Source organism: Loxodonta africana, chromosome 12, assembly GCF_030014295.1.
Source record: "Loxodonta africana isolate mLoxAfr1 chromosome 12, mLoxAfr1.hap2, whole genome shotgun sequence".
NCBI classification, from domain to species: domain Eukaryota; kingdom Metazoa; phylum Chordata; class Mammalia; order Proboscidea; family Elephantidae; genus Loxodonta; species Loxodonta africana.
In genome coordinates this window covers 87,193,021-87,203,114 of record NC_087353.1, presented here as the reverse complement: position 1 = coordinate 87,203,114, position 10,094 = coordinate 87,193,021, and the positions used below count along the sequence as shown (strand labels likewise).

The 10,094-nt window shown below is 40.2% G+C and overlaps 1 protein-coding gene across 9 annotated transcripts in view; it reads right to left on the bottom strand.

Annotated features, from left to right (window-relative positions):
- Nucleotides 1–329: 329 nt before the first annotated feature.
- The window catches only part of LOC104847180 (zinc finger protein 789-like), a 30,909-nt gene continuing 21,144 nt past the window's right edge, over nucleotides 330–10,094 (bottom strand). For 4 of the 9 annotated variants that reach the window (XM_064294873.1, XM_064294874.1, XM_064294872.1 and 1 more), the window contains 3 exons: nucleotides 5,072–5,218; nucleotides 2,637–2,832; nucleotides 330–1,439 (listed from right to left, as the gene is read on the bottom strand). In XM_064294873.1, coding sequence (XP_064150943.1) covers nucleotides 430–1,439; nucleotides 2,637–2,832; nucleotides 5,072–5,218 — 1,353 coding nt within the window. In that variant the 3' untranslated portion in view covers nucleotides 330–429. Of the gene's footprint in view, nucleotides 1,440–2,636; nucleotides 2,833–3,714; nucleotides 4,176–5,071; nucleotides 5,219–10,094 lie in introns of those variants that run through there. The other 5 variants (XM_023541722.2, XR_010323518.1, XM_064294876.1 and 2 more) reach the window with 5 other exon arrangements.

Below are 10,094 nucleotides of genomic sequence, written 5' to 3'. Positions count from 1 at the left end.
AGTTTACGAAAAAATTTTAGTAGTTCTTAATATCTCATTAATTACTAATGAGTAGCCCTTAGTTTGTTTCAAAAGTTTATACAATATTTTTCTATATAAACCACAGAAAGACGCTCTTAAATTGTTCATACTCCATCAAATAGTCCCCTTTTTTTAAGGGGAACCACAGAACCAAGCTACCATGCCTCCCTTCTTCCTTAACTAGACCGGAGGGAATGAAGGTATGGTGAATTCAAGAGAGACTGGAAACAAGAGCTTATTATATTTTCTATAAAGTTAATTCTTGACTACATCAGGAGGTAAACCACAAAAAGAGGGTCCCCACAGAATACCATTTCAGTTCCTTTTTATTACATTTCAGGAAATAATCAAATTATATATGCTTGCAGTAGTGATTAAGTTCTGATCTCTAAATGGTAGCTTTTCCTGTTAACATCGTGTAGATATCTGTCCTCTGTGAGTACCCTGATGCTTAATAAGGCTTGCGCGCCGATTGAAAGATTTTCCGCATTTGTCACACCTATAGGGTCTCTCTCCAGTATGAATGACCTTATGTCGATGAAGATTTGATTTGAAACTAAACGTTTTCCCACAATCTGTACATTGAAAAAACTCCTCCTTGGTGTGGGTTCTTTGATGCTGAATGAGATCTACATTCCGACCAAAGGACTGCCCACATTCACTACATCTATGCGTGTTCTCTCTAGTATGAATTTGTTGATGGCTCATAAGGGTTGACTGCCTACTGAAGGCTTTTCCACATTCAAGGCACTTATGGGGTTTTTCTCCACTATGGGTTAACTGATGTCTAATACGCGTTGAATTCTGACTAAATGTTCTCTCACATTCACTACATTTATAGGGTTTTTCTTTGGTATGAATCCTCTTATGTTCAACAAGATATGAGACCTGACGGAAAAACTTTCCACAGTCATGACATTTGTATGGTTTATCTGGCGGGTGACATTTATGGACAATAAGAGATGACTTCTGTTTGAAGGTTTGTCCACAAATGTTACACTCAAAAGGATTCTCTGAAGTGTGAATTCTTTGATGTCGAACAAAATCTGTCTCATGCCTGATGACCACTCCACATTCACTGCATTCGTAATGTTTTGGTCTTGTAAGAATTTGCTTATGCCTAAAAAGCAATGGCCTCTGATTGAAGGGTTTCCCATATTCGTATCTGCCCTGCTCCTTTGTTCGAGCATTCTGATCTTCAATAAAACTAAGGTTTTCAAGGAAGCCCTCCTCACATTCGTCACCACAAGTAGGGAGTGCAAGTCTGAAATTGTCCACAAATTCATCACATTTATGTAATCTTTCAGAGGTTTTCTTGGCCTTCTCTTGCTGTACTACTGATACCTTATCTGATACTAATTCTTCAGAAACTGTCTGCATTGAAGTTAGCTTTTTCGTCTTGTATCTGGCTTCAGAACCTAGCCAAACAAAAAGAAAATACATAAATGACGTTTGCACTGCAGAAGGAAAAAAAAGGAAAAGCAGCTGATTGTTTGGGATATAAGACAATCAAATGAAATTATCAAGTGCTTACTTGGCTACATCAGTTAATTATTTCATTATTATTAAATTCATAATATTCATAATAAATATTATGAATTTAATAATTGTCTTAGCCTTTGTAACAGAAAGAGCTCTTTATATCAACTGACCAAAAAAAAAAAAATGTACAAGAGTGTGTGCCAGAAAATGTGAGAACAGAACAAGTCTATCACCATTATTGGAAAAACAACTTCCTCTGGTCATCCATCACTGATAAGAACCAGTAGCGTCACGTAAATACAGAAGAAGTAACGTTCTATACTTTCTAGATATGTATGTTTGTAATAATTCTGGGTGAAAAAAATTAAAAATGGAGAAAACATAGGAGAGAGCAGAAAAGGAACCGGGGGGAAATAGGTACAAAATCTAATAGAACACAGCAGCGGATCTCAACCACGGTTGATTTTACTCCACAGGGGACATTTAGCAATGTCAGGAGACATTTCTGTCACAAGTGGGGTAGTGCTACTGGCACCCAGTGGGTAAAGGCAAGGATACTGTTAAACACCCTATGATGCCTAGGGCATCCCTCTACCCCCAAACTAAGCATTTTCCAGCCCAAAATGTCAGCAGTGCTGAGGTTGAGAAACCTGAAGTAGAGGGATGTGAAAAAGGTTAGAAGGGAAATCAGGAAAAAGTAAGTATACCAAAGAATACTGAGGGAATATGAAAAAGAAAATGAAAGTAAGAGAACAAGAGATACTATGGCAAAAGTATAAGCAATAAGAGTAGAATAAAGGAGTATCTGGGGTCTAGGGTGGTTGTCATTTTGAAAACAGCAGACCAGCTACTTCAGAGAAACACTACACGGCAGTGGAAAGAGGATAAGCTTCACACAGACTTCCAACCAATCCCAATTCTATAAACCTGTGACAGATATTCTAATTTTCAGTTTCTTCATCTAGAAAATGGAATGATAATCATACCTACTACCTTCATGCAGCAGTGGGGCCCAGTAAGTGGGATACATGTCAGGCACCTGGCTCAGGGTCTGGTTCACAGAAGGGGCTTCACTAATGTGACTTCCCTTCCTCTTCACCATTTCCATTTGACTGGGTCTCTTCCTCACCCACCTGGGCAGGCACTACTGGAAGCCTTCCTGTTCCCAGCTCTTAGTAGATCCAGGGTCCATGGCTCTTCCCAGTCCTCCAGCTGAGAGATCACCTCAGGTTTGGGGAACTGAAATCCTACTCGTGGGGAAGTAAATGGGATGTGGTGGTTAGTGAGCTGTAGAGAGATGTCCCGGAGCTCAGTCTCAATCCCTTTGGTCTACAGTGGTAAGCAGAGATCAGGACGATGGTTAAAAGGGCTGATGAGAATCGAAATTGGCACAATATTTGTGAAAATTTGGCAATCTTTTTTGAAGGCCTAAACAATATTCATACCCTTCAACCTGGTAAGTTAACCCTTAAAAATACAGCCTAAGGAAAAACTAGGACAAAAATTAATGTACCAGAGATGTTCAACAGTGTTATAACCAGGGCTTCAAACCAGTTTGTTCCAGTTCAAACCCCTTCTGAGAATTTGCATTTCCATCCGATAAACTGAATGCGAATCTACATTTTAACAAGATCCTCAGGTGATTCTTATGTATAATAAATTTTGAGAATCACTGCTCTACTAGTGGTTCTCAGAACTGATCCCTAACCTGCCCGAGAACTTGTTAGAAATGCAAATTCTCAGCAGGGGCCAAGTCTGTTTGAAGTTCTGGTAAAACAGTGCAAAACTGGAAATAGGATGAACGTCAACGGGGGAATGATAACACAAAGCCTATGAAGACACAGTTTATAGGCAGATATTAAAAATCCATGTGTTCAAAGAGTATCCGTGAAATACAAAAACGCTCCCTGTATTTATTAAAGGAGAATACGAAACTCATATACAGCATTTGTGTCGTTTTTAAAAACTTTATATAGGAAAAATAAAAGGTAAACCAAAATGTTATACACTGATTATTTGTGGGCAATGGGCCTGCAGATGCTTTTTATCTTCTACTTTATTTGTTGATGTTCTTTCCAAAATTTCTATTAGGAACATGTATTATTTTTATAACTAGTAAATCTCTAAAGAAGTGCTGTGATACAGTAAAGAAGCACTCTAAAATACTGCTGTTGAATAAACAAGAGTAGAAATTTTCTTGAAAACTCCTTCATCAATGTATTTTAAGAAACTTAAAGTGCCCGTATCCTTTAACTCCAAAATTCTAAGTCTTGGGGAATCATCAGAAATGCATATAAAGTTTTATAGTCAGAGGCATCCTCTGGGACATTGTAACAAAGAAAATGGTACACACAAGCAAACCAACAAAGTCAAAGTGAACATCCCCAAATGAGAAAATAATTAATTATTATTATGTATCATACAGTGGCATTATGTTATGGTCATTTATTATATTTATGGCGGATTTTAATAACATAGGGAAAATGCTGATGTTACAATATTAAGTTTAAAAAGAATTATGCCATTATATACAGAATATGCTCACATACCTTTTTTAAAGCATAGGAAAAAAGACTGGAAAGGAACATTCCAAAACATTAATAGTGTTACCCCTGAACATTTTTCCCTTCCCTTGATACTCTTCTGTACCTTCCACATATTCAGTTATGCCCCTGTAATGATTTTAAAATGAAAATAAATATTACAAAAAACCAGAGGTTGGTGGACAATCCCACTAGAGGTGGTCACAACTGTGCCAAGAGTATCAATGTGGGGGGTCAAATACGTGGCCCCAGGAAGAAAACTATTACCGGCCCCAACACCTCAGAGAAGGCACAGAAAACTCCACCGTAGGAGACTACACGAGAATAAGGCAAGCATAGGCTCTTGGGAAGATGGAAGTAGTGAGGGTTCAGATACAAAGTGAGTTAGAAATGATTTCCAGGGCACCCACTCGTGTTGCAAACAAGGAAGTTGCCCATTCCAGAGAGAGGAAAGAAATAAACTTTGCAAGAGATAAATTCCAAAGCTAAACTTTTCAAGAGATAAACTCCACAGCTGAGCTTTGGAATCCAAATTGGCCGTAATTTTTTTCCACTCCTAGAGGTCTAATACATGTGGATGTGAACGGTGGGTGTGGGTGGGGATGCAGAGTGGATTAAGTGCGCCTGAGCTCTAAACAAAAAGCAACTATTCATCAGCCAGGTCCGCAATCCCTTATTGGATACCACAGATGTATTTCAGAATTTTTCCAGATTTAAGAAAGGTGAGTTGGCATATATACTTATATTATGTAATGCTCCCAAAAGGCTTGGTGCTGCATCCCAAATCAAACACATTGATATTTCTTAGGCTAACTACACAGATATGCACACCAAGTGGGAAAAATAGAGACTATAAATAGCTTCATGTAGTAAAATCAAGCTTTGCCACCTGAACATTTCAGGTCAGATTTCTGTAGCCAAATAAATCATGAAAACTTCTGGCTTTCAGCTTTTTCTGATTCTGGAATTCAGATAAGGGACTGAAGACCTGGGCAAACACTGAAAATACACAAACAAAGCCAAACCTTAAAGCCCAAGTCATTACCCAAGAAGATCAGGTTTCTGTAATTCTCCAGCATAACGTCTCTGTAGAGGTACTTCTGGGCTGAGTTTAGGTTTTCCCACTCCTCTCTGGTGAAGGACATAGCCACGTCCTCAAATGACAGCAACTCCTGAAAAAACAGCTAATAATTAAAACTTCATTCTTACAGTAACTGTGTAGGTTGTTATTATTATTCTACAGGTGAGGAAACAGATTTGATGAGGTAAAGCTACTTGGCCAAGGGCCCTCATTAAATAGTGGATTTAGGGTTCAACTCAGGTCTTCTGAGACTCAGGCCAGGCAGGTTCATTCTTCTATACCATGGGTCAACACAGGGGCCAGATGATAAATATTTGAGGCTTTACAGGAGATTTGATCTCTGCTGCAACTATTCAACTCTGCTGGTATAGCACAAAAACAGCCATAGACAACTGGTAAGTGAATGGGCATGGCTGTGTTCTGATAAAACTTTACTAACAGATCCAGGCCTGTTTGCCTATCCCTGCTCTATACAATGCCAGTTTTTACAAATAATAAGCTCTCTAGGTGGCGTAAACAGTTTGCACTCGACTACCAACCTAAAGACTGGTGGTTCGAACCCATCCAGCGGTAGGTATTATGGAAGAAAAGGCCTGGTGAGCTTCTTCTGTAAAGATTATTTCCAAAAAAATCCTATGGAACATATCTATTCTGTAACACATGGGTTCTCCATGAGTTGGAATCACCTCGATGGCAACTAACAAGAACAACATACTTCTCCAGCTCCTAGTTCATTCCTACTGGTCAATTGTGACAACTACATTAGATATAGGGGTGATGGGAAATGGATTGAGAGTGATACAATCTGTAATTGGATGGGCTTATATTGCATGTATTAATCCGGTTACCCTTAAGAAAGAGATGGTGTTTCCAAATGAGGTAACTGAGGATAGGTTAACGTGCAGAGTACTTACAAAGGATTGGACTGGTTTAATGGTGTTTACAACGAGGTATGGTGAAGTATTCAGGAGCTAGCTATCATGGGGAAGTTCACACACTAGGTCTGATGGGGTAAGGTAGGAGGGGTTATGGGAATCCAGAAAGTTACTGGTGAGGGCGCAAGATTGGAGCAAGGCCCTAAGCTAAAGGAATATAACCACCACATCCTGAAGCCCAGCAGGGAGGGAGCTATGTGAATAAACACACAATCTCTCGGTTTCCTCCAGCCCTCTGTTTCTCTGTCCCCATTCCATCCAGTTGCCAGAGGCCAACCAGAAGCCAGAGGGTAAGGGAGCCCATTATGGTGAATAAAAAAGTCAGCACCCTGAGGTTCGGGTCAAAGTAGGGAAGAGTGGAGGGTAAAGCCAGAGGGGACAAACAGAGCCAATTCACTACAATGTGCAAGGCAGAAGTTCACATTTGCATTGTGTGTTCACTTCATGTATGCTGAGAGAGAAGGTGCCTCCCTCCTGTGTTGCAACCCTTGCAGCAGAGCCCTGGTGTCTGTCTACCACACTCACCTCTCTTACAATACATTATTTGGGTTCAAAGGTTATTTGTATGGGAAAGGCCAAAAATTCTCTCATTTAACTCATCGGTAATAAGAAATACCCATCCCTATCCTGAGAAGCTTCAACTAGCTCCCCTCTGGAGACAGAAACCAAACTCCCTCAAACTTTACCACCTTTCTTTCCCTCATATCAAACCTGTTTCAAACCTTCTCTCCCCACTACCCTGAATGTCTCTTTTTTTTAATCAGAATTTCCCTGCAATCTCCTTAATCTAACCTCTCCAACCATCTGCATTCTCTGACCTACACGAAGATTAACAAATTGAGAGGATATAATCCAATCTACTTTTCACTTGTCTGCCACTTCTGTTCTGACACCAGCAGCACATGCGTGCTTCTGACCCTAACAACCTGGAGCTAGGTCAGATCTGTGTGAGAACTCCAAAACGGAGGCACTTATCTGTCAAAGTGAACGGCCTGTGTCTGAGCCCGACTCCATTTTAGCCCTCCCTTACCCTCAGCAACCGCTAACCTTTCTACAGACTTAATCCTGCAACTAAGGAAATGTGTTTCTCTGTTTTCCCTGTGGAAACAATGTTTCTAAAAGGAGGGTGTAGACCAAACCCCTTGTCAGAAATCTCCTACACAAGCAACTCCCAGGGATTGTTTGCTAAAAGACCCTCTCCTGGCAAAATGTTCTCAAAAAGGAATCCCTTCCCACTTTAGTCATGAACTTCTATAACTATATGAAATAACCAATCTAAGAAACCTACATGTACAGTTTGAACCAACCCCTATTAATTCCCCGCTTTGAGTTATCCTGCCTTCTGCCTCTTTACATCACTGAGCACCAATCAGAATTTCAAGCATGCAGATACAGCTTTGTAATCTCACCAGCTTGGAGCACTCTAGTTTCACTTTGTGAGTTGAATGCCTTCCCTGGTTCGAACTGTATCAAACCTTCAATAAATCTTTTATTTTAACAGAGTACGCATTTTTAGGCTTTGACAATTTAACGTGGGATTCAAAGGCACCTCACCTCTTGTAGCCCCCAGGACAAGGACTGAGAGCTTTCAGTACTGGCTTGGGCCCTTTGAGCCCTTCAGTCTCCCCGGATTCCTGGGAGTCGTCCCAGGTAAGCCCTCTCAAACTGAACTCTGCCCTCTTTGCGTAGAGTTCTTGGAAATTTATTGTTGGATTCCCTTTTCTTTTGTACTTCCGTTTTCAGTTCACGCTGAACATTCTGATGAGTTTGCTGTCAAATCAGTTTTGGTGAGGCTGACACCTAGTGGCAAATCCCTGATAAGATCCTAGTCTGACCTTGGGAAAACCAGGTTTCAGCCCATTAAATCTGAACTGATTTTTCCTTCAGTGTACAGTGCACATTCAGGTCTTGGTGCCCATTTAGGCTTTAGTGCACATTCAAGTTTTCTAGTACATGCAATTCACTATTTTGGTAAGTGGAAGAATGCTAGTTTTAAGGATTTGGCAGGACCATTTTCAGGCACACTGGCTACTCATGTGGACAAATGTTTCGACCCCCATACCTGCCAGTTTCTGAGCACTTGCTTGACAAAAATCTCATAACTGGACCAATAAGCAACATCATGATAAACGGAGAAAATACTGAAATTGTCAAGGATTTCATTTAACTTGGATCTACAATCAATGCCCATGGAAGCAGCGGTCAAGAAATCAAATGATGTATTACACTGGGCAAATGTCCTGCAAAAGACCTCTTTAAAGTCTTAAAAAGCAAAGATGTCACTTTGAGAATTAAGCTGTGCCTGACCCAAGCGACTGTATTTTCAACTGCCTCATACGCATGGACAATAAGGAAAACTAAAGAAGAATTCATGTCCTTGAACTATGGTGTTGGTGAAGAATATTGAATACACCATGGACTGCCAGAAGAACAAACAAATCTGTCTAGAAGGAAGTACAGCCAGAATGCTCCTTAGAAGCAAGGATGGTAAGACTTCGTCTCATGTACTTTGGACATGTTATCAGGAGGGACCAGTCCCCGAGGACATCATGCTTGGTAAAGTAGAGGGTCAGCAAAAGAGAAGAAGACCCTCAACAAGATGGATTAACACGGTGGGTGCAACGATGGGGTCAAGCATAACAATGATTGTGAAGATGGTGCAGGACGGGGCAGTGTTTGGTTCTGTTGTACACAGAGTTGTTATGAGTTGGAACCAGCTCGGTGGCACCTAATAACAGCATGACTATATTAAGGACAGTTTAGCACATCAATTGCCCATTTGGAGTTCTTTTGACCTAGACAAACTAGTTTTTCTGCACAGTAAATGAGATGTGGCAACTACAAATGAGACACTTATTTTAACTGGTATATGGAAGTTTCAAAAGTCATTAGGAAAGCAGACTAACTTCCACACAAGACACAATTTCTAAATTGACCGAAAGACAAAAGAAGTTAGAATGTCAGGTGCCTGCTCCCATTCCCTTTGCTCCTTTGCAGACTGTATCATCTCTGTATCCATCCCTGCCTTCTTACCCCTCTACTAACACCCTTTCAGAACTCCCTTTCTTTCCTAATGAATATACATACCAAAGACAAAAAACCTGTTCCTGAAACACCGTTTAAAATCCGATCCCCATGATCTGGGTTGAGCATTAGAGAATTCCTAAAGAGCCTAGTGTCTCCTTTGTCCCTTGGACTCACACTGAATTACACAGTATTGTTAAAAGATTTTCCAGATGTGTGAAAGGGCCCTTATAAATTTGCTAAAGAATTCAAAGTTCTCATTGAAACTTCTCAGCCTGGGTTGCCTGATTTATTTCAATTAGTTCACATGTTAACAAGCCCCAGGAATGCTCAATTATGGCTAGAGTATGCTGAATAGAAATACCCCTGAGAAAGTCTGATTTTGGATACTACCAAAACAGCTGATGATTTGCTCCATGAAGCCTGGAAGAAGGGGAAGAATTACTTGATGCCCTGAGCAAAGCCTTTCCTCCTATAAAAGAGTGGACAAAAATCCACTCTTGTATACAAAATAAAGATGAGAATGTTTACGACTACCAGCCTGATCATTTCAGAGATTTGCTGAACATTCAGGGCTTGACCCTTTCACCCTGGGTATCCAGAGCTTTTAATGTATCTGGTCTTCACCATGAACTTTCAGCTTTAGCAAAAAGGCATCGGCTGGATTGGAAAGCTGCTCTGATCGCCAAGCTGAGTGGTTTAGCTAATGAGCTTGCTCAAGCTATAGAAACTAAGCAAGATGTAAAGTAAAATAAATTAACAGCCTTGCAATTACAACAATTACAGTCTCCTAATCAAAAGGGATTCAAGTCCTTTGGAGGCACTAAACCTGGAACTTTCCATTACTATAAAAAACCTGGGCACTTTAAGAAGGACTGCATTAAATTGAAAAATAAAATTGGCAATTTGCTGGTGAACAGAACTCAACCTAAGTCAGAATGAAGGGGTTCCAGGGATACAACACGTGGCTTTACATTCCCAATTTAAACAATTATTAAAGTTAATGGG